The sequence below is a fragment of the Fusarium oxysporum genome, chromosome 3, assembly GCF_000149955.1.
Source record: "Fusarium oxysporum f. sp. lycopersici 4287 chromosome 3, whole genome shotgun sequence".
Classification (NCBI taxonomy): domain Eukaryota; kingdom Fungi; phylum Ascomycota; class Sordariomycetes; order Hypocreales; family Nectriaceae; genus Fusarium; species Fusarium oxysporum.
This window is the reverse complement of record NC_030988.1, coordinates 92,759-119,719: the sequence shown is the minus strand read 5'-3', so window position 1 is coordinate 119,719 and position 26,961 is coordinate 92,759. Positions and strand designations below refer to the sequence as shown.

Genomic DNA, 26,961 nt, shown 5'->3' with positions numbered 1-26,961 from the left:
TTGGGGCTTGGATAGGGACATTATGTATGAGAAAGAGGGTTCTTCAAGGTATTGAAAAATAAAAATAAAAATGGTTGAGGCAATGAGACTCTTAATTGTCAGATATTAAGGTGAATCGTGTATATTTCTTGATTCTTTCGCAATCGAAGGACCATTGAGACCTTATATCTTTGACTGGTTCCTTCTAGGACTTGAGTCCTAGAAAGTCCTAGATGAAAGTCCTACGATCTAAGTTTAGGGCGTCAAACTTTAATCCTGAACCTTAATCCTGAAGTTGAGGGTGAACCCTCCAACATTCAACAAGTAGTCACAGCCAAGCCAATGATAAAGAGTTGGTAACGCGCTGCTTCCCTTAGGCAATGCGATTTTGAGGACAAAAGCAACTACTGCATTCATAATTCACTAGGGGCCCTAAGTTTAACCTAGCTGATCGAGAACAGAGGCCATCAGCTTCATGTGTAGGTCGCCATGTCTACACAACCTCGAGACCAGGAGAATCGACATAGCCAAGAGGTAAGCCTGTCAGGGCCCTCGGATTACGATATTAGCCTAGGTCAGAATTGTAATACAACATGTAGAAGGCTTTCGATCAGTAAGTGTCTCATGGCACCGCGTAAAGGCTCTTGTGAGGCTGTATCTCACAATACGCTTCTGATAGATCCCAGAACGGATTTGTCTAGACTTGATACGGAAGGCGACTATGAGGTTGAAGAAAGGGTGCTATTTCTGAAAGAGGTTATCGATTGTCTTCTCTGTGCCACCACTGGACGTCACGATGCACCTTGTCATACCGGCGCCGTTTCTTCTCGGCACCGCGGCAAAGCTTACGCGCATTTTCTCGGACTTGGCTTCTACTGTTGCGGTCTTATATTAACACATTTACTAAGGATGCCTGCTTCTCTGTAGCCCGCAATAGCCTAAGCAGCCTGCAACCCGCTCTATTACAGTGGCTGCCACCTAAGCAACTGAGACTTTAGCGCAGAGGGAAGTTCCCCAGGCTAGCCTTTCCTTCTGAGAGGGTTAAAAGCCGCGGGATGACACACACAATACTGAAACCAGATTGCAAGAAACTCATCTACTTATTTTTAATACCCCGCTCACACCTTATATTAAGTAACCCGTTTCATAAAGCGAACGTCACTTCAGCCGCCATAGATAGGATACTGAACACTTGAAGTATACCTTCCATGATAGGTCGTTGGTAATGCTACTTAAGCTACGGGAGAACAGAGAGAGCAGCAGAACAGACAGGAAGATTATAATGGCGGAGTAAGCGAAGTATGGGCTTTAGGAGACCTATTGCAGTTTCACATGGTGGAAAGCAAGGTATAATCTCGGCTTTCGGAATTGCGGACACAAATTGAGCGGCGCATGGAGAGGACGAAAACTAGGCAATGTACGTACGAATCAGTGATTAGCACCCTATCGGCCAAAACAAGCCTCCTGGCGTAATAAGTTGTATTGTATCGTAGCGTGGGTAAGTTGGTTACATTATAATTATAGAATAATTCTATGTGCAGCTACCCTATAGCATTATAATTGTCTGATAAGTGCATAAATTTCATCAGCCTAACACGTAATTCGGCTACCGAGGCATCGCATAAAGCAGCCTTACCCTGCATGAACCAATCACAAAGTGTTGGTCCAGGAGAAAACGTGATCCACGATCTTCGTGATACAATATTCCAGTAACTATATAGAACACATTCATTTGCACTTTCATAGATTCTGGCTCGCCAGCTATTAATAAAATTCCTTTGCAAGAATACGCCCAACACGCACTAATTGTCCGTTTACGCCCAACAAATCTGCCAGCATAAACCATTTAAAAGGTTGGAAAAAATGAAAAAAAAAACTTAGTTGTTATGGTCGCGATCGATACAGATGTGGCCTCAAACAAGACGGACGGTACTTGCAAATAGGTCGGCATTGCAAAGTAAAATTATAGACCTAGAGTTAAACCCCTTTAGGTTATGGATTTAAGTGCTCTAATTAGCTGGACTCTTACCTCCTCCTGGCAGAGCCAGATTTGGCACCAAAAGACTGGAAGAGCCGAGCGTACAACGGTAATGAGAATAGTAACGTGGAAGGTCATAAGACATTAGTTAGCAGGACGATTAGTTTAAAAATCTGTTATATGTTCATATATCTTAAATAAATTTCAATCTGAACTACACTTATATTTGCCGAATAGGTTTAATACGACTGTAAGACTAATAGTATGTAAGAAGCATCTTAACCTAAATACTAATTTATATTAGATACAATGCAATACATAAGACTAATTTTCAAGCCTCAAGAGAAAATTCACAGAATGTAGCTCTGCTTAATACAGATCTTACCACCAAACGCAGATTTTCGACCCCATTTATGAATCAGAAAATACTCTTCGTGATGAACCCATCGTCCCACGCGAGAAAGCCGTGAGTTATTTCTAATGGTCCATGGTGGCTACTATGGTTTAAGTGGTAGGGGGCCTTACACCGCAGCTAAGAACATCACAAGACATGTTACCCAGGTTACCTCTGGTAATAGAATCATTGGCAAAGAGACACTGTGGTATGGAATTCTGAGATTTGGCGGGGAAAGGAGACCAGGACCCCGGGACTGTAATTTAATAAAACGCAAAATCGAATCTTTAAGCAGCTGAGGTTGAAGTTGGAGATGGTAACGCAGTTCGCGTAGCCAAAATTCAGTAAAGGTTGCGTGACATGTTTATTTAACACAAAATAACTGGTTTGTGTCAGAACCCTCTGGATATGGCGATTGGTATGGTCTATGGTCTGATGAATATAAAGAAGCGACTCCGTATATGATATAGATGCTGTAATCCTAGCGCGGTGATGACGGAATCTTCTACCTGTCTTACAACGAGATCCTCGATAATTTCAAGTGGATATAGAGGACTAGTCCATCTTTGTTGAGGCTATATGCATATTGCCTTATAAAAGCTTGGGTTAATTAGCAATTTCTACTGTTTTGGCTTGATATATCTCGTTGAGATATCATAAGCTTTAACTATCAATCAATAAAGGACTAGTCTTTTTGATGAGTGATGGACTGCTGCTCAACAATAGACAAGTGTCAGCATCTCCTGGCTTATGAGATGGTCTAGAGGAGCTTTGTAATCGTGATCACGGAAAGGCAACGGTATTGTCTCCTCACAGGTACAATTGTCGTCTTGTGATATCGACTTATATTGACAGTCTTAACTTGATGAGTTCTATTTCACTGACTTGAGTAGTCAATATGACTTCGTGCTACATGTCCTTCTTAATGCCCATAATGGAAGGATGTCCATTGGTTAGTTTAGCTAGTCCGTGAGTGGGATCGACGCTGGGTCAATAGGGAGATCGAGCTGGAGCCAGGCACATATGGCCATCCCAAATGTTGTCGCCGAGAGGTTCAAACGCATCCCTGCGGTCCAATGTATGGTCAAAATAATAGCCAATGTCATTCACATGAACTGCGGGAGATAGGCTTGCGATACGACCTAACACCCGCGGAAGAGAGGGTTTTGGATAAAGACGAGGCTCTTGTCAAGAAACGGGAAATCGAAAAGAAGTATAAATTGAAGCAAAACGAGCAGGAACAAAGAGAGGCAGATCATAGAAGTAATAGTTCGTATTAAGGAAGTGACAGTGCGGATGACGAATGAGACGAACAATGACAAGGAGAGGGCTAAAGATCACAACACATTTACTCCTTCATCAATACGAAAACTAGGTTATAAATATGTCCAAGAGTCACCTTTGCACATGTCGACTTTATTAATAATGTATGGCGTAACCTACTCAAAGGAAGATGACCCTTCTCTCGTGCCACAACAATATAGTTCAAGTCCTTACAAAAGCGAATGGGGAATAGGATGTAGCCAAATAGGCCATTCCCTCAAGCTTCTTTAACCCTGAATCTAGTAAAACTCTGATTATTTGTCTTAGAGAGCTACTGAGATTACGTCGAGGCTCAGGGGGCTTTGGTTTATAGGACGACTTTAAGTGAACTGACATAAAGGTCATATAGTCATGTCTTGTTTCTCGTAGTCCTCAGGGTAATAAGGAGGCCCAAAGATAACATAAGGAAATAAAAAACCATAAAACTTAGCACTTTCCCTATCTAAGTCCACGAGAGACCTGTTCCTGTATAAATTCTCCTAGCACAGTTCATATAGCATTAAAGAACACGAAAATAACAGATGAAAACTACATGAACCTGATGTATGATGGAACAACCGCCAAAGAAAACAAGAAAGAAAAATGTTCCTGCCTCTTTTCAGCCTATAGCTGCGCAGATTTCTACCCTGAAAGTCGTTAATAGGCCGTAATGAACAGCTAGCTGCACGGTTTTGAATTGTTAAATGAATCCATCATGTCAAGGATTCCTTGAGCCTTGTACTGTCTATAGTACTCAGATATATCCACAAATGTACTTATTTCCTGTTCTTTATGGAGATTGAAAAAGGAGACTGCAAATCGGCCGACTTCGTCAGTTGAATAGTCTTCGAAAGTAATACCTTCCTATTGTCGTCTTGTATCTCACGTTCCACTGCTCTCCATCATATCTTTTGTCAAGTTCGGTCCAGCTTTCATCGTTACGCAAGGTGCGAGTTCTAGCGTTCTTGACTAGTTCCGCTAGTATCCATAATAGTTGACCCATAACCGTATTCTTATGTCGTTGATTTATTTCTTCTAGTTGATCCAAATTCAATGATGCATGTAAGATAAAGGCGCTTAGTGGAAGCCTTTGGATTATCGACAGAAATGACTCAGATTGCGAGTTATTTGGCAACTTTTGAAAGCATTTTACAATTTAATCCTTTTTCAAACCGAGTTGTTTTAATGCTGTTTCGGGGTTAAGTTGCCACAGCTCTCCGTCAAATGAAGCCTGGCTCCCCCTTTGCATATTATTTAGAAGTGCATGCGAAAACTTCTCAACAAAGTTGTTATACCCCTCCACTTTAAATCTTTCATGTCCAGGAGTTTCTGTGACACGTTTCTAATAGTTGTTAGAAATATTTAAAATAGAGTTAGTCGATTACATACATGCATCTTAGTTAAAAAGTTCTGAAATTCAATGCATAGAGGCAGATTATTAATTCCGAGCAATAAAGGAATAATAAAAGGCCCTGAACACTTTGTGGTAAAAGAATTTGAATAATACTGGTCTACTAGTTTATTCCATTTATCTTGTTGGTTGATGGCTTCAAGGTATGTTTGACGCTCAAGCTCTTTGATTAGGACAGGTGCTGTATTAGTATAGGTTGGTTCCTTATTTGGATATCATTTACGTTGTGAACGATAAACTTTGGAAGCTATCTGCAGGAACTTTGGCCAATCTGCAACCGTAGTAAATATAATATGATTTGGATATGCTTTGCGTCGTGAATGATAAACTTCGGAAGCTATCCGCAGGAGCTGTGGCCAATCTGCACCCATAGTAATATAATAAGATCTTATTAATATGAAATGGGATAACAATTATTTAATATATGGGATAATTATCTCTTTATATTTTTCCTAGTGGCTATAAATAATGTTGTTTCAGCTGTTATACTACATTGATTTCAATTTGATACGTACTTATTTAGGAACACTTCTTATAAAAGTTATATTTTAAGAATCTTCAGTATTGATAGTAAAAGGTTAAATATATACACTACTTTTCAGGTTCAGTTTCCAACCTTTCATTTTTGATTTACCTTTATACCTACTAAATTGGTAAATTCTCTTTTGCTTTAAGCATGCGCACCAAAACTCCCTCAGCCATCACAAACGCCAATTTGATCGATCAATGCTCAATTAATGACCATGCCTCAACTTTACTCTGAATGTCAGGTTCTTCTTACACGTCAAGCGCTTCGAAACAACCCAAAGTTAGGTCTCCGAGACGCTGCTAGATTTTACTAAGTCAACTATTGGGCGTTACGTCGCCGACAAAATGGGATCCAATCGCAATGTGACTGGATCCCGAAGTCACGCATACTATCTGATCTTGAAGAACAGATCATAGTCAAGTTCATTCTTGACCTATATTCGCGAGGATTTCTCGACGATTACTTGGTGTGGAAGAGATGGCCAACGGATTACTCGCCGACCGTAACGAGTCACCCGTCGGCAAGCGTTGGGCTATGAACTTCGTCAAGAGACACAAAGACCTCAAAACGCGTGTTTTCCGTAAGCGAACTGCCAGAGAGCCAAGTGCGGAGATCCAACCATTATTCGCAATTGGTTCGGGCTCGCGCAGAACACGATCGCTAAGTCGCCGCGGCATCCGATCAGATGGCACCTGGAACTTTGACTAGACTGGTTTTATGATGGGAGTCATTGCAAGTGGAACGGCCGCGAAAGTTGCAGAAAGGCGTGGAAAGCCGAAATCAGTGCAGCCTGGAAACCCGGAATGGATTACCGTCATTCAAGCAGTTAATGTCGAAGGCCAGGCGATCCCGCCGTTCATCATAGGTGCGGGACAGTATCACCTCGCCAACTGGTACCGGGAAAGTAGCCTTTCGGGCGATTGGGCTATTGCAACGACCCAAAATGTCTGGACCGATAACGAGATGGGTCTCGAGTGGCTAAAGCACTTCGACAGGTCTACAGCCAAGCGATCCAACAGTCGCTATCGTCTTCTGATCCTTGGTGGCCCGGAAAGCCACCACTCGGTCGACTTCGAGAGATATCGTAAAGAGAACAAGATCACCACGCTTTGTATGCCGCCTCATACTTCTCATCTGCCTCAGCCTCTTGATGTCAGGGTGCTTTTCTGTGCCCAAGCAAGCATATGGCCAAGAAATCGAGCGTCTGATCCGATACTCGATAAACCATGTTTCCAAAACCGAGTTCTTTCCGGTTCTTTATGCCGCATTTCAGGCCACTATGACATAAGAAATTATCAAAGCTGCTTTTAGAGGTGCTGGGCCTGTTCCACTTGACCCGGAACAAGTGGTCTCGAAACTTGATGTGCAGCTACGGACTCCAACATCGGTTGAGGAGGAGACTGGCCCCTCTACCCCATGGGTCTCAAGACGCCAAAGACTGTGATTTAAGGACTAGGTAGCGATTTTGACAATATCATAACATCAGAGTGGAACCATTACAGAAGGTTAACGGACGAAAGGTGTTCGACTCTAGAGATACCTTATCGTCTAGGTAGATTAACTAGGGTGTGTCAGAAAACGTCTGACGTGAAAACCTGAATTTTTTTGGTGGAAGTGAATTGCTGTGTCAGACATGCTTTAACAGTTCAAGGGGGATTAGATCGCATAGCTAAGACCTTAGCTATGCTGAAACTCGTTGTTAACCCTCACTCGACCTAAGCACTCGCATACCGTAATAAATTCATCCTAAGGACAAATCTTAACTTTATACCAATTAGTAATCCACTTTCCTCGTAGTAAGTCACCTGTCGTTTTACCTATATAGTACTGAATAATTGATATGTTGGTAATATTAGTCATAGCCAAGACAACGATAAAGAGTTTGGTAACGCGCTGCTTCCCTTAGGCAATGCGTTTTTTGGGATGACCAACTAATTCACTCATAATTCACTAAGGGCCCTAAGTTTAACCTAGCTGACCGAGAACAGAGGCAATCAGCTTCATGTGAAGGTGGCCATGTTTGCGAGGACCGTGATTAGCTACCTAGCTTTGCTTCGCTAATAATAGGAGGCTGTGCCCACTCCTAGAACTAAGCAACAAATTTAGATATCCCATCTCTACATGCAATGACAGCTACTGTAGTCTATATCGGAACATTCGGTAGCATATATGACCCCTTCGCTCCGTCCTTACTCTATCGTCAGAGTAGCTTGACTAGTCAGAACGATGAAGGTTGAAACTCCACTATACTATGCATTAATGCTCGCTCGGCTTGCATCAGGCCAGAACCCTTCCCCTGAGTGTGATGATGCTGGCCCGGTACTCTATCCAGGAACCTGGAATCAATACCTGGCCCCAAATATGGGTGTGAGTTGCCAGAAGGCCAGTATCTTATTTTCTGGCCAGGACACACGTCAAAACCTAACAATTGAGCATGGCGACGCCCTCTGCTATGGCTTCCCGTTAATGAATATAACACTACCTATAAACGCGCCTCCAGGGCCTGGTAGTATTCAATTTTTTTGTGAAGGCAGGGAGGCTGAATACTGCCAGATGATTTCTGTTGAGACTAGACCGCCGGACGACGCCCGTGAGGCTTCCGCGACAGAGTACGCTATAACCCAGGATTGCCCAGTCAATCCAACCCTTACTTCAGAGAAATATGCCAGTGCATCCAGCAAGCCTACCACTGTGAGTACGCCAACTCCAAAGGGTGTCGCTCCTATTGGAACTGCGCCCACTCGGGCAGCCATGGAGACACCAGCCAACCAGACACCAACCAACCAGACACCAACCAACCAGACACCAACCAACCAGACACCAACTAAAGAGCTATCCGATACGAAGATACCAGAAACTGACGCAGATAAGCCTGATCCTACGGGCAGCGGCAGAAGCGGATCCTCTGATACTGATAGTGCCACTAGTACTACCAATGGCGATATGCCAAATGAGACAACTTTGCCACTGACAGGGTCTCATGCAGCTGGGTCGGGGGCTGCGCAAACGACACAATCGTCTGAGTATACTGATATAGCGGCTCCAGCACTGCCAGAATCTGGAAAGACTCATGCGCCGCCATCACCCTCCAATGAAGGGCAGGCATCTGGCGATAATCGTCAATGTACTTGCGGTCAGTAAATTATTCGATCAAAGACGTGGCGTAGAAAAAACGTAAACGGTTGAATGGGCATTGCTTTTCTTAATGTCATGCGAGCAAAGGTTTAGAGTTTCACATCCTATCACGCGTATTCAGTATCATTGCGCTAGCTTTGGGCGGTTATTAGTCGCTGAAGCAAACGCCGTACGATTTGTATTTTAGACATGTCTTAATAGAACAGTCCTTCAAGATCTTCCTTCTTATATAATCACTTCCGGAAAGATAAAGATGGCCTGAAAGCATTGCTACTTTCATGAAGTCCGGAGAAAATGTAGGGAGAGATTACATATTAAACCGCTTTTGCAAATCGCTTTAGGAGGCTTATCGGCACTAAGGTGGGCGAGTTTTGCCCCCATTTTCTCGTCCGGATGACATGAGTAAATACGGTATGGTATGTCAGCTTACGGGCGCGAAATTGGCGTATTAGCCCGGTTTTAGCCAGGCGCGAGAACGTAGCCCAAAAGTAGATGAACTCTAAAGCACCAGACCCAAATTAGTTTCGCATAACACGGTATGAGATAGTGCTCGGATTACCGTGTGGCTCCCTACATGACTCGATGCAGAGCTATGCAGCTGGGACAGCTGGAATAAGCACAATGTGTGGCCCCCCTGCACGTCGAGCGTCTGTCGTGGAGGAGGAAAAAGCGCACGACTAAAACTATACGGTGAGGTTCTAACTTTAATCAAAACAAGTACGAGTTGCGCCACTTGCATCGCGTCATTATCACCATGTTGGTAAGCTGAGAGAGCTATGAGGGCTATATCCGTCGTCGATATTCTTCTCGTCAATAGCAATACGGAGGCTTCGAAACTGGCTGTTATGGCTCGGTTCTCTGTATCTGATCTAAGCGATGTGAGAGAGGGGGATTAGAGTTAGAAACATGGTGTTGACATTGTTTGGCGGCCGATCGCCGATGAAGGGCCTGATGTTATCTGTGTAACCATCTTGAGAGTGATTCACGTGCTAAGGAGTCGGGCTAGAGTGTCTCGAAGAATGAACAGCCGGGCTCTTACTTATACCGTTTTGGAGAGGGGCTTGACAGTCACTAAGATAACTGACTTTTCGTTTTAATGTGTGAGCACAGGCCGCAGGAAGGGCGTTGAAGCATATTGTCCATATGTGTATTTTTGTTTTCTTCTCTTTGTACTGGAGCTTGAAGTTTCTTCAACCATACAACCTTATGCACGTACAGTACATAGCATAGGCTATATCATGATATCTTACCACACAAATTGTTACCGGATACTACTGCATCAGGTATATGAAAACTTATAGAGCGCATGTCATTCACGCGGCCATAAAGCCCAAGATATGGCTCTGCGTATCCGCAATGGTTGACTTGCTGCGTACAGGGCAGAGACTATGTGTGTTCTCGACTAAAAATGTTGGCATTTGAGGATACGGGTAGAACTAGCTAGTAGACCTAGACCTTAAAAGATGGGTAGTCAACGAACATACAGCAATGGATTGAATACACGGAATGTGGGAACACCCAGTCTGTCTATCTGTCCGTTGTATAGGGGATCTGGTTTCCCTTATCCAGTTATCCTTATGGATTGTATGGATAGCGTTATTGTTTATATGCGACGCAACGCTGCAAGTGCGCAGATAGTCACCGGATCCATCAAGCCGAAGGCTGAAAGCTTTAAGGTCAGCGTAGTCTCCTTGATGAAGAGGATCTTGTTGCGAGATTCTGGCTGACTGCTTTGTTCCGATGGAGCCCTCTTCATTTCAATACAGTGAACTGGAAATATGCCGCCTATCAATTATCTTTAGATTTAAGATACAGTACTTCGCGTAACCGAATTCGATTTTATAATATTGCAAGCATCGGAATAGATCTATTATATTGCTACTATGTCACAACATACTTCCTCTATAATCATATAAAGCCGAAATATCCAGCCGACCGTGCACCTAGTTCTTGAATATATGCTGTACTTACCAGTGCAGTAGCAACAATCGTGTAGCAGGCTCTTAAGGCTATGAACAAATCCATTCTATAAAGACCATTGGCCCTTAGCATCACACCAGTACACCCCGGCCTGAGCTTTTAAGACATTGCTGCAAATTTTGACTGCATCTCCTGGCCCAGGATGCGAGCTTGCGATGAGTTCTTCCAGGCTTTCCATGCAGCTAACAGCACAAGCGATATGGCAATAAATAACCCTGTGATAACTATAATAATACACCAGTTTGGATACGTCGAGGTATGACAAAGAACCAGACCCAATACGAATTGTGCGACGGCTAGGCATTCCATAAGAAGTGGTGTCCATAACGGAAGTGGAACCCTCTTCCACTTATCATCTAATAGAAGCTTATCTCGATATCCGTAGGACAAGATTGTAGCCACTACAAGTTCCATCACCGAGAATTCGGTTGCGCCTACAAGCAAGCTCATCCCCGCGAGGAATGAGAACTTGCCGTCCTCGTCCGCTTTTACGCCGTTAAAGATCACCGTGATCAGACTCATGGTACCTATATAGGCTGAGATACTATTAATGGCGTTGAAATGAGCAAGAAGCTGGGAAGCATTGAAATGAGCGAGAAGTTGCGAATAACTGAAATAAGCAGAAAGGTGGAAAGCATTTTCATTAATCTTTCCAGTCATGATCGATTCTTTTTAGTTACTGTATTGTGTTGACCAAACAGTCAATATTGCAAAAGCTGGCTGGTATATATATAACTTTCATTGCTTAAGGCTGCAGTAGATGAACAAGTTAATATATGTTATAAGGACCGAATATTTTCAGCGCATGAGTAATTGTCTGTATTTTTAAATACCTATGTAGAGAATTACGTTACAGAATAGCATGAGTATGTTATTAGCAGCTTGATTAAACTCAATTAGGGGCCACAGGCCAGATAATAGATCTACTATTTAAAGCTTAATATATAGTACAGCAATTACTAACACCACCAAGACAACGGATATAATGCTGCAGGACTATTACGGGAATGAAAGTAATAGATATATATGTCTCCAAATTGATCCTCCTTTGGACCTCAAGCGTATCCTACATTGACACTATACCAAGATGTGTCTTCAAAATTGAGATAGAAGTACAGTATATAACACACAAATATACAATGCGGAAATACTACGTATAATTATTTACTACTCTCTAAGTATTCCTGATTGTAGTACAAAAAATGCACGATAAAACCATAATCTAGCTTTGAGGTATATGTCTATTTGAGCGCTTTGCTTGCTAACCCGACATCGAATCTGCCCGAGGAAGGTTGATCAGCATGAAAAACTGAGGGCCTCCTTTTGTTCCATATGCTGCGCTTCAAGTTTGATTGCTCTTTATAATGTAAATGCGCCTAGACTTGATAACTGTCATTGCAAGCTACGTTTTGCCCTCGAGGTAACTCCTAATTACGAAGCTCGTAAGTGTGGCCCTAGATAGGGAGGGAATATTCAGATGATGGCCAGATCGTTGATATGAATGTTATAGTGAACCAAGTCACAAAGCGTAGGTCTACTGCAACCTGTTCGGGTCTAGTATATAAACCACTGAGTATTTTAAACACGTAGCGTATAAAAAGCGCCATGTTGCTATCTATCAGTACATTTCACAGGGTGAGTATTGGATATTAGGATTAAAGTTAATAATAGGTACAGTCCGATTTTCGCTAAAGAGGCCTTTCTAGAGAATCTGTTTTTAGATGTAAGCAAAGCACCCTGTCTTTGCCATATGCCTCGTTTAAATGATTCCACTTTTTAAGCCGTAATTGTATTCTTACGTGAGGGATAAAAGCGAACGAATAACTCTATCTTCTTCTTAGTCATGTCGAATCTCGTTTCATCACACCAGTCCAGTTCTTGGCTGACCCACTCCCAGTCGAATGTGCATAGCATGGAGGCAAAAACTATTATTGCCTCCATAAATGCAAGTTTGATTCTGACACAAGCACGAAGCCGGAAAGGAAATGGTCACCTTGGTTTTTAAGCGTTATGTATGACCCAATGTAGTGAGCTTTCGATCAGCCACTGGGCCACACTCAATGATTTATTGCTAAAAGCATGGGAAAGTGCAGTCTGTCATCATGTGGATCTCAGGCGGACCGCGCAGTGGATGGATGGGCATTATAGTGAATTTCAATTTGAAGAAACTGATGCTCCTTTTGTCAGGGTCGATCGTGGGTAGTTCCGTATGTATTTAGGGATCGAAGAGGAATCTCAGCCCTGGCGGTCCCATTATATTAGTAATAGAAGGAGTGTATTGTTGATTTACACATCACACAGCACGATAGTGGACTTTCGAAATACCCACCTATCTCCACTTGTGAAAAACGTCCACAGCCTTCGTCGCTTCATAGGTAGTATCGTTATGCCACACATCGTCACATAGTTTTGGCCTTGCATTTCACATCTGACACACATATATCATAGCAGAAGCCTACTGGCTACAAAGCCATCACCATGACGTAAACGCTTTGCTCGGAGAGGCTTACAACGTCATGAGGAAGAGTATCTTTGAGGTAGTTTAAGTTAGAGCATTGGAACACAGCAGGGGGCTAGCAGTGGCAAGGGAGGACATTTCAAAGGAATAGTTGATCGCAAACCGTGTCGGACAAGGACTTGTTGGTTACAGCTAGCACTAGAACATGGGGTAAGATACACATGGAATCCAGAAAGGGAGCGACTGGCTAATAAATGATTAACCATCGCCTCAGTTCGTCGGGACCTTTTCTAGTTTCACCCAACGCCTAATCATTATAATAGGCATCTTTCCCACCGTCCCCAACGCGTTAAGCTCGACATCTCAACTTAACTCGTAATATCTTCAATTATCATGGAGGCTGGACTTGTAAATGCGGACAAGCTTGGCCGCGTCCTCACGAACAGTCTATGCTTCGCAATTCGAAGATGGAAGATGATCATGCTAAGCTACGTCTTCTTTGCTGCCATCGGCAGCACCCTTCTTTCCATTCACAACGGTCCATCTCCCCCTCCTTCCCTCAACCTTCCTCCAACTAACACTGTCAGAACAAGAAGCATCTTACCTCGCAGCGCGAAGCTGGGGCGGTTTTGACGAACGACCTAAAACGGAAAAATGCTACCGGCAAGAACGCACCGCGATGATTCTCTCCTTACTGTTCGGAGTTCTGGGGGTTGATCAGTTTTACGCTCATCATTGGCCTTTGGCCGTTTTCAAGTTGTTGACGCTTGGGGGCTTGGGACTTTGGGCATTTGTTGATATGATATTGTGGATTGTGGGTGGTGTGTACGGAACGCCGGGATGTCCTGGAGGGAGCTACAAGGAATGGCAGTATTAGATGTGTGGTAACGGTAGCCAAGAAGGACTGAGGACCCGGAGAGAATCTGTCATCTGGTGGTTGCATGATGGAAGCATGACTCCGACTCATTAATGTGTATGGCCCCGCGCTCGTTACAAGTAGATATATCCGAATCTCGCAAGTGGGCGCATTGTATTTTGTTAGCTATGGGACATCGCATGGCTTTGATCTTGCTAGATAGAAGATCTTACCTGTTTATAATTGTTACTCGCGAACAAGTTCTTGGTCAGCAATGGCCTGAACAAATTACCGTTTTTTAATCTTAGGTTTGGCGCACTGTACTTTTACAGAAGGCATGTACGTCGAGGCCTAATATTCCCACATAACATTTTTGATTGACCACAGCCAGGTATCGAGTCTAAAGAGGCCCTAAGTAATTTAACCCGTAGTGCTAAGCAGACTTCGAGATATGGAGCATTACAATAGGGGAATGAATGCTGAGTCCCGACGGGTTACATTCACGTCTACCTGTACCCTAGCAAGTTTGGAGGGCGCTGCATAACATAGATAGGAACTGGAGTGAATCATGAGTATATCTAGTATGCAGACATGTGAATCAACAGGTTAGCCTCGTTTAATTCAGTGCATTTGGGCACCCGTTCAAGATCCTTCTCCCTGCCGCCCCTATCTAACATAACTTCTCAGCATGACTCACCCAGTGACCTATGTCTAATGGAGTCTGTCGTGACTCTGTAAGTCTTCTCTCCGACGTGAAATCGGAAAATCCGTGTTTTGGCATGGTTGCACGGGAGTCAACCTCATAAAAAACAATTTTCATCACATAAGTGCCAGGATTCGGAAAGACACTATATAATGGCCCAGAAGCCTTTGAACGCCCTCATATTGTCAAGAAGAAGGCTCTTAACCAGTCGATGATCTTGACGAAGCCGATAGTGAGCTGGTATGCCTGCGTTACTATGTTCCTATAATGGAAGGTTCTCTCGTTTTGTGTATCTAGCTATAAAGCGCTGATGAACCCAAATTCATTCCCAAGGACGAAGCCATTCGTTTTGATGTCTCCCAGCTCGCCACGTTGCATTCTATTGTGTTAAGCGGCTTGATAATGACTCTGATGTGCTGTATGTGGACTTTAATAGGAGACGGAATCGATTGAGCTAAAAGAAATCTTCATACTCACTGTAATGGAGAGTTTATCGATTGTATTAAAGTTAAGCTAAAGGCATGCTATGCTGTCATTGCTAAACCTACTGCATTTTCTGAAGTATCTATTTATATTAACCTATGTCATGTGAAGCTTATCAGCCCTGACTTTGCCGTACAACACAGCCTACCACTATTCGGCTCTCTATCCCTATCTGGCTAAGCTATTTTACTCCACCTATACAGAGTCATTAATATCACCTAGGGTGCGACGACTGACTTGCCAGAGCCGTACAAGATATTCTCGACTTTGAGGTTGAGACTACTGCCGGAGCCGAGGCCGCTGGGGCACTCGGGCTGGTTGCTGACGGCAAGGTTCAGGTGGCACTTCTCGTCAACACCGCGCTTGCAGGTGGGTTCATTGATGTTGTACAACTCATAATTCTGGGCGACCCAGCTTGTGGGCTCGTCAAGGCATGAAACGACATAGTTCATTGAATTCGCGGCCGATAGGGGAAGCTTGCCGTTGTCGAGGATTTCATTGCATCTGGAGGCGTGGACGAACTCGTAGTCCATGACAATGCCACCGCCCTGCTGGGGGTTCTTAGTAGCGGACTCGCCGAAGCCAAGGTAGTTCCAAGCATCGTAGGAGATGTCGTGAGCACCCCCGGAGGAGTCGATCTTGAGGAGATGGACGTCGCGGCCCTCGTTGAAAACCTTGACGCAGATGTTGTTGCAGTCAACGGTACCGGGCCAGTAGGCAACGCGGTTGGTGTCGATCTTACAGCCGAGAACTCCAATGCTACTAGAGTACTGATCGTGGGGAGTAATACTTGCAGAGCTACGAGTAAACATGTTAACTAATATTAAACCGAAAACACAGTTTGTCATTTGGGTCAAAAGTAGTGTGTATGTTTTTATATTAAAATCAGTTTTTATTTCTAAGGCGTATGTATAAAAATACGAAATAATACGATTTATGTTATTCTATAGTTATATTGCTCCTTTTACAGTTGGTTCCGTACGTAATAGTCTATTTATTTATAAGTTTACTTTATAGTACTTAAATACTCATTTTACTTTTTTAGTCTTTCGAGGGCTATGGCAATGTATTATTTTAGTAATTACCCTTTGTTTACGAGGACGAATAGTAATACATGGAGCCCTAAGCAAGCTCTGTTTCAATAATACCCTCCATCGATTCAAATGGACCCCAGATCTTCAGTACATTCAACCCAACACTCTGAACCAGCTGGCGCCACTCATTCTCTGTTCTCTCCTTTGCACCCAGACAAGCCATCATGGTGATGTCGGACGTCGTCACCCGCGCGAGGGGCTTGATGGAGTTGATAATGCTCTCGTGGATAAGAAGTTTTGAATAGCCAGGCTCCATTGCATCAGCGATGTGCCTGAGGATTTGACTTGCTTTATTGTCTTCCCAGTCGTGCAAGATATTGTGCATGAAGTAAGCTCGAGCGCCTCTGACTGGTTGAGGAGTCAAGAAATCGTGAGGCTGTACAGATATAATGTCCGGAATATCGAGTTCACTAAGGATCCCCGGTAGATCTTGGAGGACTAAGCTTCCCGCAGGAGTACCAGGATGGCGGATATGGAACTTGATCAAGTCATGGCCTTTGCTGCCGCCGACATCTACGACCAATGGCCGGTCAAGCTTATAGTTAGCAAGGAGGGTACCGGTCGGGTAGATTTCAGGCCAAGGCGTCAGGTTATATTTGGAGTGGCTTTCCATAGCATCATTAAACTCTCTTGCAGCGACAGGATTGGCAACAAGGGACTCGAATACATTCTCCTTCGAACCGTTCAGGAACTGCCAGTTACAGTTATAGGAATCGGTAGGATTCCTATAACCAGACTTTTTCAGGTATTCAGGCAATGTTCGAAACATTGGGACATTTACGAAATGATACAAGCCCCCATAGACATTGGCGAGTGCTTGGTCTGCAGCCAGTGCTTTCACCCAAGGAGTAGGTTTGTATGTGTCCTCAGCAGTCTCAATGACTAGATTCTGGCCAGAGATCTGCCGTATCAGTCGCCCTTTCAGCGGTCAATGATTAAGCTTGAAGATGTTGAAGGGAGTAGCTTACGGATCAGCACAGGATCAGTCTTGGTATGCTCAGCTAGCTCAGCGCAAGTCTTGTCTCCACCCCCAGCCTCAACCCACTTTGTAAAAACACCAGCATCGATCAAAGTCTTGGTGCATGCGGTAGTAGCTGGGTTGACCCAACAGTGTTGCCAGACGATATCCCAGGGCCTTTGGATTTTGCTCAAGGCCAATGTTAGCGCCTCCAAGGCACGAAGACGCCCCGCTTCGTTGTTGAACGACTTATCGTCGAGGCATTGAAGTGCCTCAATGAGGTTGTTTTCAGAAGGCATAAGACCGAGTTGTGTAGCTGGTGCAGTGAAAATTGGCGAGTATGCAGGCCAAATCCTAAAATGAGTAGAAAGGGATCTTGTGGGTTGATGGTGTTCAGCAGTGACAGGGCAGAAGTCCGCATTTTAAAAGTTATCTACGTACTGTGAGCGTAAGCTTCACCTCTCTGTAAAGCCCGTCAAAGCACACCGTTGAAATACTGCAGCTCTAATACATAGCAGGGGTATCGTGTTAAGAAGATGTAAGTTTTGGATATGAAACGCCCTTGATTGTGCTCTATTTTACACTCATGTCGCAACTGGTTGCGCACTTTACTCGTTTCTTTATTGGTTGGTGTCATGACTTTGCCTGGAAGATCACGTTTCTCTGGAGGGGTGGGAGATCAATTGCTTACATCACTAGAGTGAATAAACATCAAGAGGGCGGGAGGGATCTCCCATCAATGAAAAAGACAGTCCCTGATGCGTGATAGATAGGGAATTCTCCTACTTTTCTGATGAGCTGTTAAGCGTCACCTAATCATTAGGTGACTGTTCATTAGCAGTATCGCAAGAACTTCTTCACAACTAAGACAATCAGTTGCTCGAAAGATCAGCGCATTCGTGCTGGCCAGCTGGCCAGACCTGGGACAAGAGAGAGGCATGGTGTCGTGACGCAGGCAGAAGTGGCCGCATCACAGAGAGATGGTGGTCCCATATTTCCTGAGACGTTCGGCCAAACACGGCTTGTCTGCTATTGTAGTGGTGCATCGAAGCGGGCAATATTTCACCCAGGTTGCTGCCTATCCTGCCTAGCTGGCCTGTTTGCCCTGATCTTGGTGTATGTCCTGATGATTGACAATCACGTCTTTATTTTGCGGGCACAGTCTCACAGAAGGCCAATATGTCCAAGTTCTCAAGGTACACATACTGCGGTTGTTGACTAAAGTGGCAAATGGAAACCTGGCAGCGAGACAAGGAGCTGAGTAAGGTGGCTGTACCTGGGGTTGCCAGCGACATTCGATTTGAGACTTCTCTGGCTTTGCAGTTAATCGTCAGGCTTTCTATGAAAAACTTCAGTTCGCCTATGAATTTCTGACGCCCTTGGTAGCTCAAAGAGTGGTAGCTGAATACTCAACGAGCATCCCCAATCTACAACTATCCTTCTCTAACTTCTGAAGATGGCTGAGGACAGCGACACCCGTAACGCGATGTACCAGGCGAGCATTTCGGCTAATATGCGCCCTAGGAGAAGAAGGCTTCCCAATTACCCCGAGGCACAACTACATCAGTCGACCCCGTCCGCACCGGGCGTATTTGATCCCTTCTCCGTTATTGACCTCACAGAGGAGCCCGACGCCTACTTGCTGCGAAGCACTGCAGCTACACAACCTCCCCAACGACCTCCACAGCCTGCTCCCTATATTGACCTCACAGGGCTGCCTGATTCTCCGACTCAAACGCAATATGGAGAGGCTACAAGAAGCGGAGCACGTACGAGCTACCGGCTCCCGCCATGGCGAACTAATCATATTTTCCGTGATAACCCGGCAACCTCTCACGTAGGAAGCCAGCCATCAGCTACCATGTCGGGCCCGGCGTTTAATCTTCTGAGCCTGTCTATATTCATGACATCGCCCAACCGCAAGCCTCGGACGCCCTCACCCCCTCCAACACGAGCAGGCTTTACCCGCAATACCCGTGCCGGTACAGAGAAAGACGACGAAACTGTCGCTATTTGTCCAGCATGTTATAACGAACTAGCCTATGATCCAGCTGATACCGGATTACACTGTCCCGCGAACACATCAACAGGAAAACGAAAGCGAGCACCCGACGAGCGCCATTTCTGGGCCTTGAAGAACTGTGGCCATGTAAGTTATCCTATTACATCGAGTCACGAACAGAAAGTAACGTGAAAAGGTCTACTGTGCCAACTGCTACGCAAAGCGTAATGGCGTAGACTTGCGGGCTCCTGATGAGAAATCTCCTTATCTCGCAGCAGCAGATTTCGGATGCGCCGTTGAAGGCTGCAATACCAGGGTATCTACAGAGAATGACTGGGTTGGAATTTACGTTTGAATGTACTTTCCTTGCGAGTTCATTAGTTGAGCCACGAAGTCTCGAATGAAGTAACGGATCCTACGAAGATGATATAGGCATCGGAATACCAAAGGCGCAGTCTATATCTGATAGCTCTATCTGAAAAGGCCAGTTGTTCTTTTACGCCGCTTGGAGCCCGTTAACAAGTTTTCGGAAGGCAATCCTTCCACTTGGAAAAGCAGGCGGCATTTTTGCGGGTTTGTGTGAGAGTTTGAGAACAGGTTTTTGGTCGTCTGCTTTCGGCAATCAAGGATCAGGACGACTTCCTAAGGTTACTGATTGAGTTATCATAAAAGCTCATTTTTATGTTTAAATTTGGAGTCTTCTCGTCGTTGGGGCTTTGTACCTCTTACCTTCCAAATACTTGAGTAAATTGGGGGTTTTCATTGTAGTGCCTTGATACATCTCGTTGAGATATCATAAACTTTAACGATCGACCAAATTGTGCCGTAGCATTTGCGTGGCAATTGCATTTTAATAGATCCACTACATTATAATACGAGGGTGGCATTGGCCGATCGCTAAGTCTGGTTACGGCTTAGCCGGTCAGCCTAGCAAGTGGCAGACATCTTTCATGAAAAAGGCATCCTCCTTTTGCCCCAATCCAGTTGTAAAGACAGATTATCAAAATAATCAAGGATCAGTCTCATTACGAACCACTGAGCGGCTAGAAGTTGAGTACGTAGGCTGCGAGGGTACCGGCTGGCAAATGAGATGACATTGCTTCAAGGGTCTGAGCATGCCAGGGCTGTGCGACTGTCGCGGGGTTAGCCTGGGACGGCAGACTAATATTCCCCACTTGGCGTAATTTTGTCGCGTCAATGATAACCTCCCCTGGAATCGTCTTCAAGGTGCACAGCAGCCGCCGGACTATCAGGTGGCCACGAATCGCCTCCTACAACAAGGGTCAGGATGCTTTGCGGCAACCTGTAAGTATCCCATATCTTCTCAAGCTTTTGGTCATGGCTCGCCCCCTCAAAAGCTCTCGCACTTAGTTACAACGTCCGAACCTGTCACCACTACGCCGAATGGGGCACGTTTTGAGACACGGTGATCTGTGCAACCCGTGCTGGGTTCGTTACATGTGTTTCCCATGCTTTTTATGCAAGCAACCAGTGACTGTCAATCGAAAGATCGCCATGTAGCACATACTGTGTACAAGCTGGTAATGATATCGCTGGCCAGAGGTAACTGCACTGTAGAAATGCATCTAATTTAGACTAAGGTATCTCATCACGGGATGTAGTCACATTCAAGATCATATCCACATCCACCAGTGGTGCCTGACTGATGCAGGATTTCCGCTATGAGGGAAGAATGAAGGGAGTGAGATTTCGAAACTACACCTTCTTGACACTCTACAGCTAGAACTTCGCGCCTTGCCTTATGAGTTCCAGTCCCTTCCCACCAGCAGACTCTCGAGATGTATGTCACTACGAGGAAGTCGCGTTGGTGCGCAGGGACAGCCAAGGACTTTCCCCTGTGATTGAAAACATAGAGGGCTCCCGGGACTCAAACGATAGGCTACTCATCCGATCGGGTTACCTATCAAACACGTTATAAGTAGATTTATAATCAATCCCTACTAACTTTTTCCCTTTGAATTTGCCTTACCGCTAACATTGTTACGGCCTTTATTAAAAAATCATGCTGGACCTAGAGCCAACCTAATGTTTCTCCGCATTCTTGACTCTGAAGCGGGCATTTCTGGCATTATCTGGGTAGATGTTGATTCGAATTCAAAGCCTTTTTGGGTTCTCATGGCCTGATATACCTCTTCTAGACTTCTTTTGGACTATGTGATCTGCTTAATGAAGGTTCCGCGCTCTTCAATCAGGTGGCGCTCACATACGACAACTTATCTGTCAGAAATTCTACCCAGTCGGTCGCTCAGTGTTCATCTTAGCACCGTTTTCCTTGACTGGTCCCCATCTCGCTTACGGCTTATCCTATCATGTGTGTCACCGTGTCTATATACATTATCGCACCGATACTCGGGGTCCCAAACTTTTGTCCAAATTACCAAATTCCTACACTCTATACATCGTCATCGCCAAAAACACCATCTACGCAGTCAGAAATGCACCATTAATAGACTCAGTTAAATCCTCAATCACATTTATGTCCTTGGCATAGGAGAGCACCTGGCCAAGAAATGGTAGTTTATGGCTCCGCATAAGGGACATCGACATCTGCACCATACGCTAGCAATACCTCAAGCGTGTCAATAAACCCGTGCTCATAAGCTAGGGTTAGTGCGGTCATGCTCTGATAGTCGAAGACGTCGACGGTTGCGCTGGCCTCAAGTAGGAGCCGCACTACACCAGCCTGGTCATCGGCGGCCGCCCAGTGTAGGGGTGTCAGGCCTTTGTTGTCTTGAATGTCTAAAACACAAGTGCTTGATCCTGCTGGAAGACTTTGCTGGTCTTCAATGGGCCCATTACAATGACAGTCGTTGTCATGAGGTCTGTTGTATATGCTGTCCTCACTGCTGTCATGGTGATGCTGTAACAACAGGGCTATTGCGTCGTCATTCTTGACTCCGTGGCCGTTCCAGACGGCCCAGTGAAGCGCCGTCCACCCTTCTGAGTCAGCGGCTTGCAGGTGATTTGAGTCTTTGTTCCGACTTTGCCCGTCAGCCAAAAGCTCACGCACAAGATCTAGAAGACCCATATGCGAGGCTATCATTAGAGGAGTGAGTTTGTCGGGGTACTTCGAGCTCGTGCTGATAGTATTCCAGTACAGCTGGAACCAGTCATGGAAGGTACATGTAGATGTGTTGCAGAGGGTGATAGCTTTGTTGACGATGGTGTTGTTGCCGCAGCTTCCAGTAGAGGCGGAAGAAGAGGCGTGGCCGAGACGGTAGTGTGTACCCCAGTATTTGGCAGCGTAGTCAAACAGACCGGCGCCTCTCCCGCTCTTTTGGCAAGTTGGGCCACTGTTTTCTTCAACCGTGGGACAGTCCTCGTTGTCAAAGCCCTCGTCACCACAATCCGTGACATTTATACCTGCCCTGCGGTCTGACGACGACGCGTCGTTTCTCGCACCATCGAGCGTAAGATACACAGCACAGATCTCAGCCAGACACTTGTTCACCCCAACCACGTCTAAGCACCCTTTGTACTGGTACATACCATTGCCGACAGGCGACCTGGGTACATCTGCCGATCGCAATAGGAATTGGGTGGCCGTCTTGTGCATAAATGACACCGTCTTGTTGTTTTTGATCCTAATGAACGGTCCACAGACAGCATGTAAGAACTGGGCAATATCAGGACGACACCGGTGCTCGACCTGCCTGATGAAGCTGTCATCAGGTCGGACTGCGAGCGCAACATCAATCTCGTCCAGCGTAAGGGGACGCTGCGAGGCTGCAAGAATGGAGAGTATACGCGACAGCTCCTCGGGCGCCTCTGAGCGTTTAAAAGTACTGTTGTACAGCCCATCTAGTTCATTCTGGGTAGACCTCAGTGTTGGCACAAAGGACTGCAGCCAGGTCTGGGGATTGATCTCGAGCTGTTCCAGTACCATATCGACCCAAAGGAACGTATTGTCGGACCTCTTTATTAGCTCCTCCTCGATGTCACGGCGCATATCGTCGTCGCAGTCCATTATACACAGCACCTCAACACAACTAGCGCGGATAAATTTCTTAACGTCTTGTTTTATGGGTTCCGCGTGGTCTGCGAGATCGATTTGGTGAAAGGCAGGGAGGTTAGTGAACACCTTGTCGAATTGTTGGTTACAGTGACTTGTGACGGCGAGTTTGAAACATCCGACATCTCTATCACTGTTATTGCTGTCGGATGTGAGTGAGGCGAGGAAGCTGATGGCTTTCTTCATAGACGTAGTCTCACAATCGTCCAGTGCATCCACGACACAAACCAGCCTTTTGGGCTTCCTCTCCGGCGCGGACACGATGGCCGCAAAGATCTCGAATAGTTTATCAAGATCCAACTCGCGACGACTTTTCTCCAAGTACTTGTTGGCTATCAGAACAAGCGCTGGGTCGGCTTGCAGGAGCTGGTGGATAAGGGCGAAGAGGAGCGCCGTCCCGTCGACCTGATCTTCGGTACTCCAGTCAAAGAAGAAATAGGTGGTCAGATAATCGGTACCGTACAAAGATAGATCTTGATCGATGCTCTCGATGAGAAAAGTAGCCAGGGTTGTCTTTCCGCAGCCAGGGTCGCCGGTAATCCAGAGGAGGGATGACGACTGACTCTCAAGCCACTGGACATATTCGGGCACTCCAAGGAACCACACACAAGTGTCATCAATAGGCGGCTCTATCCTGGCCTTATGACCAATATAGTCGGATTTATCAAACTGTTCGATCTAGGTTTTTTTGAGCTGCCGCTTTTATCCGAACAAGGCTAATCGTTATATACTTACGATTGCAGTGGTTACATCACTTGGTTTTTGGTACATATCTCTTATGATCGCCTCAGACATTGGCACTGCGGTCATTAGGAGCTGCCACTCGGCTGAATGCTTATCGACAATCTGGAGAGAAGAGTCGTGGTTAGAAGGAATTCCGCGACGGTGGTAGCGCTCGACTATATCGATGATAGTGGCTTTTGTCTGTATCAGTCCAAGACAATTGAAGCCCAGCAATTCAAAATAATGTTGGTGAGAGACCAGGCTGCAGGGTAGAATGTTGGGAGGAACATGTGTGCATTGCAGCTTCAACATGAAGAATGCCTTGTAAGGCGCATCTGCTCGGCATGGCCTCAAGCCCCTCCTCTCCTCGTTGAACCTCAAGAATCCAGACACCTACTCTTCTATTATTAATCTTCGTGTACCCCGCATCTTTGCCTATCCCCCCTGTTCGCCCTCACATGTGTTTCTATCTATGGCCTATTTCCATGCGTCTCTATTTCATAGCGATTAACCTTCCCTTTTTCCTGAACGCGTGTCCTGGGCTGCTTTTATCATCGAGACCCTTTATCGTAGCTTGATTTGAAGCTTTTATCCAACACTACTTTCTAATTGATTTCATCCAACGGCCGGTCGAAATCAACCGCATTTCGCTATGGAACTCCAGGATCTCTTTCACTACGGCCATTCTTGGCGTATCATTGTTTGCAAATGGTGTGACGTATCGCAAACTAACATCCCCGGCACGTCCAACAACAGCATAATTCAATACGTGCATATTAGACCGCTGCTATCAAGCTATTTGAGCGAAGCCTTGACCATCTGCCTCTCGTACGAGACCCCGATGGGATCTCCATGTTAAACAAAAATGGGTTGGTTGTGTTGTTCTTAGTTCTACGCTACATATACCTGAGAGGAGCACCGCTCCTTACATAGTATCCACATCGCAGCCACCAGCACCTTAGTCACATGGTCTCAACAGGGGGGTCGCGCAGGCCCTACGAAGGCCAGGGGATGATCGATTCTGAGACCCCCAGATCGATAGATGTAGCTCAGGTGGTCTTGTCGCGCAAAACAAAAAGTTCCCGCCTCCACCCAAACCACCTTGACATTCTCTTGCCCATGATCCGTAACAGAACTGGATCGATCTTGTCAACAGGATGTGGCTTGTGAAAGACGATCCTGCCTCCCTCCCTGGACAACTGCTTAAACGCCACTGCCGAGCCGCTGTTGTTCCTCGCAGTAAATCCCGCATCAATCATGGCATGAACAAATCGATCCCACAACACGTCCTTCACAACCTCATCTCTGTCGGGGAACATAAGTTGAAAGACCCCCAACGATTGCCTCGTTACTCTAATGGCGGTACCTTTGGCCAACTCGGTGGGTTCTCCGTGAGCACTTGGAGCATTGTCCCGTAGCTCTATTATATCACCGGGAGAAGCACCTTGCTCTCCCCGTGTTTTAGCTTTTTCTCGGCGTGTAACTATCTTGGACGACCGAGACATGAGTCGTTAACAAATTGGCAGAGAGTCGCGGCGAAAATAAATAGAGGCACCGCCGCCTTTGTAATTTTCTCGAGGTTGGCTTCCCCCGGCCAGTCCACTGGTAGTCTCAGCTCTTCTACTACCTCTTTGTTGAATCGGTTGCGAATATTGGTGAACTCATAGTGGAGAAAGACAGATATGTCGTGCTCAATGATCGATTGTGGAATTTTGTGCAATATCAGGTCTTGATGGGTATCGCCGATGGCGGAAAAGCCAAGACGTACAGGAAGTTCGGGTCTGCTAGTAACAAGCACTCGAACACGTAAAGAACCCGCGGACAGTAGGGTGGAGAAGAGTTTGAGAAGGGGCTTAATGTCAGCATCCTTCTCGCACTCATCTAACGCATCAATGACAACAAACAACGCCCGAGAGGATGGCGTTGTCGCTGCTTTCATCAGTGGCTCACTTCCACTTGGTCTTTGAACAGTGAAGAGGACCGCCCTCAGGACTCTGCGATCTATGTTCCATTGCGCTTTTGTTATTTTTCTGTCATCGAAGATATTGCGGGCGGTATCGCGAGCTCGGTGATGCTGGTGTACGTCAGTGCCATGCGAAGGCTCTCGACCTCACGCGAAGAGGAATACCTCAAGCCTTGCTGGTTCAGCCCCATCTTAGCGAGGGTTATCTATTGTTCCCGATTTGCTCATCTTTACGTTGTAGCAATTGGCCAAACATTGTGGTATAATGTCTAAGTTGTGAGCTATATGTGTTATTTGCAGTTAAGACCTGTGCTTGAGAACTTCAATCAGCACAGAGAGCTTAGTAGAAAAAGCAATTTACCGCCTCCTAGATCTTCTGTAAAATCGGTTCAGATCCAATCTGATGAAACAAAAATGGGTTCATTGTGTTGTTGTTAGTTCTAAGTTACATGTGTCTGAGAGGAGCACAGCTCCTTACATAGTATCCACATCCTAGCCACCAGTAGGTCGGACCACCTTAGCCACACTGTCTCAACACTCCCACTCGAGCTGCTGTTGGGCTTGATGTGCACGCCTGTCGAGCCTCGTTAAAACCCCAAAAACACCTTCGTGGGTGAAAACTGCAGGGAAAGAGCTATCTCGACATGAGCGCTTAGGATCTCTTAATGGTCTCGTGCAATCTTAGGGCAGTTGGTCTTCTTCTGTCCGCAGAAGATCTCCCTCCAAGTTCATCTTTGCACCTTTCCTTTCAGTCCAGTGCGATCCTGAACTTGCGGGTCTTCTTCTTTTCCACAGAAGATCTCCTACTGACACCCATCTTTGCACGGTCTTGCAAGCTTTCTTGGGACCGCAGGTCTTCTTCTATGCACAGAAGATCTCCTGCCTCTGCCCGTCTCTGCAGGTCTTGCAATCTTTCTTTGGCATCGTAGGTCTTCTTCTATGCACAGAAGATCTCCCACTGAAGCCCATCTCTGCAGGTT

General features: G+C 45.6%; 10 protein-coding genes across 16 annotated transcripts; 5 read left to right on the top strand and 5 right to left on the bottom strand.

The window, feature by feature from the left end:
* Positions 1-468: 468 nt before the first annotated feature.
* On the top strand, positions 469-2,816 carry FOXG_17330 (uncharacterized protein; the record flags this gene model as incomplete). The annotated part of the gene is made up of 7 exons (XM_018397336.1): positions 469-513; positions 579-592; positions 1,306-1,396; positions 1,473-1,477; positions 2,195-2,219; positions 2,355-2,423; positions 2,748-2,816. The coding sequence occupies 7 exons, from the start codon at positions 469-471 to the stop codon at positions 2,814-2,816; spliced, it is 318 nt and encodes a 105-aa protein (XP_018258306.1).
* A 4,908-nt stretch (positions 2,817-7,724) lies between these two features.
* On the top strand, positions 7,725-9,141 carry FOXG_17329 (uncharacterized protein; the record flags this gene model as incomplete). 4 transcript variants are annotated; one of them, XM_018397333.1, is made up of 2 exons in its annotated part: positions 7,801-8,284; positions 8,366-8,734. In XM_018397333.1, 2 exons carry the CDS (start codon positions 7,820-7,822, stop codon positions 8,732-8,734), a joined length of 834 nt encoding a protein of 277 aa, XP_018258303.1. The 4 variants fall into 4 exon arrangements, with proteins under 4 accessions (XP_018258302.1, XP_018258303.1, XP_018258305.1 ...); XM_018397335.1 differs by having other exon boundaries at positions 7,811-8,284; positions 8,396-8,954; XM_018397334.1 differs by having other exon boundaries at positions 7,820-8,284; positions 8,381-8,944.
* Positions 9,142-10,335: 1,194 nt separating this feature from the next.
* Positions 10,336-10,455, top strand: FOXG_22788 (uncharacterized protein; the record flags this gene model as incomplete). The annotated part of the gene is made up of 1 exon (XM_018403202.1): positions 10,336-10,455. The coding sequence occupies one exon, from the start codon at positions 10,336-10,338 to the stop codon at positions 10,453-10,455; it is 120 nt and encodes a 39-aa protein (XP_018258301.1).
* Positions 10,456-10,548: 93 nt separating this feature from the next.
* Positions 10,549-11,514, bottom strand: FOXG_22787 (uncharacterized protein). The gene has a single exon (XM_018403201.1). The coding sequence runs from the start codon at positions 11,366-11,368 to the stop codon at positions 10,808-10,810; it is 561 nt and encodes a 186-aa protein (XP_018258300.1). The 5' UTR covers positions 11,369-11,514; the 3' UTR covers positions 10,549-10,807.
* A 1,597-nt stretch (positions 11,515-13,111) lies between these two features.
* Positions 13,112-14,595, top strand: FOXG_22786 (uncharacterized protein). Its single transcript, XM_018403200.1, has 3 exons — positions 13,112-13,376; positions 13,441-13,704; positions 13,754-14,595. The coding sequence occupies exons 2-3, from the start codon at positions 13,560-13,562 to the stop codon at positions 14,041-14,043; spliced, it is 435 nt and encodes a 144-aa protein (XP_018258299.1). The 5' UTR covers positions 13,112-13,376; positions 13,441-13,559; the 3' UTR covers positions 14,044-14,595.
* Positions 14,596-14,809: 214 nt separating this feature from the next.
* Positions 14,810-16,056, bottom strand: FOXG_17328 (uncharacterized protein; the record flags this gene model as incomplete). Its single annotated transcript, XM_018397331.1, has 1 exon — positions 14,810-16,056. One exon carries the CDS (start codon positions 16,054-16,056, stop codon positions 15,427-15,429), a length of 630 nt encoding a protein of 209 aa, XP_018258298.1. The 3' UTR covers positions 14,810-15,426.
* Positions 16,057-16,181: 125 nt separating this feature from the next.
* FOXG_17327 (uncharacterized protein) lies at positions 16,182-18,006 on the bottom strand. The gene is made up of 2 exons (XM_018397330.1): positions 17,271-18,006; positions 16,182-17,220 (listed from the first exon to the last, which is right to left on the bottom strand). The coding sequence occupies exons 1-2, from the start codon at positions 17,557-17,559 to the stop codon at positions 16,331-16,333; spliced, it is 1,179 nt and encodes a 392-aa protein (XP_018258297.1). The 5' UTR covers positions 17,560-18,006; the 3' UTR covers positions 16,182-16,330.
* Positions 18,007-18,072: 66 nt separating this feature from the next.
* FOXG_17326 (uncharacterized protein) lies at positions 18,073-20,170 on the top strand. 3 transcript variants are annotated; one of them, XM_018397328.1, is made up of 3 exons: positions 18,073-18,589; positions 18,647-19,409; positions 19,459-20,141. In XM_018397328.1, exons 2-3 carry the CDS (start codon positions 18,717-18,719, stop codon positions 19,615-19,617), a joined length of 852 nt encoding a protein of 283 aa, XP_018258295.1. In that variant the 5' UTR covers positions 18,073-18,589; positions 18,647-18,716; the 3' UTR covers positions 19,618-20,141. The 3 variants fall into 3 exon arrangements, with proteins under 3 accessions (XP_018258295.1, XP_018258296.1, XP_018258294.1); XM_018397329.1 differs by having other exon boundaries at positions 18,073-18,456; positions 18,785-19,409; positions 19,459-20,077; XM_018397327.1 differs by having other exon boundaries at positions 18,073-19,409; positions 19,459-20,170.
* Positions 20,171-21,328: 1,158 nt separating this feature from the next.
* FOXG_17325 (uncharacterized protein) lies at positions 21,329-24,405 on the bottom strand. Its single transcript, XM_018397326.1, has 2 exons — positions 24,031-24,405; positions 21,329-23,973 (listed from the first exon to the last, which is right to left on the bottom strand). The coding sequence occupies exons 1-2, from the start codon at positions 24,328-24,330 to the stop codon at positions 21,802-21,804; spliced, it is 2,472 nt and encodes an 823-aa protein (XP_018258293.1). The 5' UTR covers positions 24,331-24,405; the 3' UTR covers positions 21,329-21,801.
* A 543-nt stretch (positions 24,406-24,948) lies between these two features.
* Positions 24,949-26,961, bottom strand: FOXG_22785 (uncharacterized protein). Of its 2 annotated transcripts, none has more exons than XM_018403198.1 (2): positions 26,147-26,961; positions 24,949-26,092 (listed from the first exon to the last, which is right to left on the bottom strand). In XM_018403198.1, exon 2 carries the CDS (start codon positions 25,521-25,523, stop codon positions 25,068-25,070), a length of 456 nt encoding a protein of 151 aa, XP_018258291.1. In that variant the 5' UTR covers positions 25,524-26,092; positions 26,147-26,961; the 3' UTR covers positions 24,949-25,067. The 2 variants fall into 2 exon arrangements, with proteins under 2 accessions (XP_018258291.1, XP_018258292.1); XM_018403199.1 differs by having other exon boundaries at positions 24,949-26,157; positions 26,216-26,326.

Excerpts from the sequence above, each read along its gene's own strand:
- FOXG_22787 (XM_018403201.1), bottom strand. The coding sequence starts at position 11,368 with ATGACTGGAAAGATTAATGAAAATGCTTTCCACCTTTCTGCTTATTTC.
- FOXG_22786 (XM_018403200.1), top strand. The coding sequence starts at position 13,560 with ATGGAGGCTGGACTTGTAAATGCGGACAAGCTTGGCCGCGTCCTCACG. Across the intron at positions 13,705-13,753 it reads CCTTCTTTCCATTCACAACG|AACAAGAAGCATCTTACCTC; the intron begins GTCCATCTCCCC and ends TAACACTGTCAG.
- FOXG_17327 (XM_018397330.1), bottom strand. The coding sequence starts at position 17,559 with ATGCCTTCTGAAAACAACCTCATTGAGGCACTTCAATGCCTCGACGAT. Across the intron at positions 17,221-17,270 it reads GACTGATCCTGTGCTGATCC|GGCGACTGATACGGCAGATC; the intron begins GTAAGCTACTCC and ends GACCGCTGAAAG.
- FOXG_17326 (XM_018397327.1), top strand. The coding sequence starts at position 18,717 with ATGGCTGAGGACAGCGACACCCGTAACGCGATGTACCAGGCGAGCATT. Across the intron at positions 19,410-19,458 it reads CCTTGAAGAACTGTGGCCAT|GTCTACTGTGCCAACTGCTA; the intron begins GTAAGTTATCCT and ends TAACGTGAAAAG.
- FOXG_17325 (XM_018397326.1), bottom strand. The coding sequence starts at position 24,330 with ATGTTGAAGCTGCAATGCACACATGTTCCTCCCAACATTCTACCCTGC. Across the intron at positions 23,974-24,030 it reads GTGATGTAACCACTGCAATC|ATCGAACAGTTTGATAAATC; the intron begins GTAAGTATATAA and ends AAAAAAACCTAG.
- FOXG_22785 (XM_018403198.1), bottom strand. The coding sequence starts at position 25,523 with ATGTCTCGGTCGTCCAAGATAGTTACACGCCGAGAAAAAGCTAAAACA.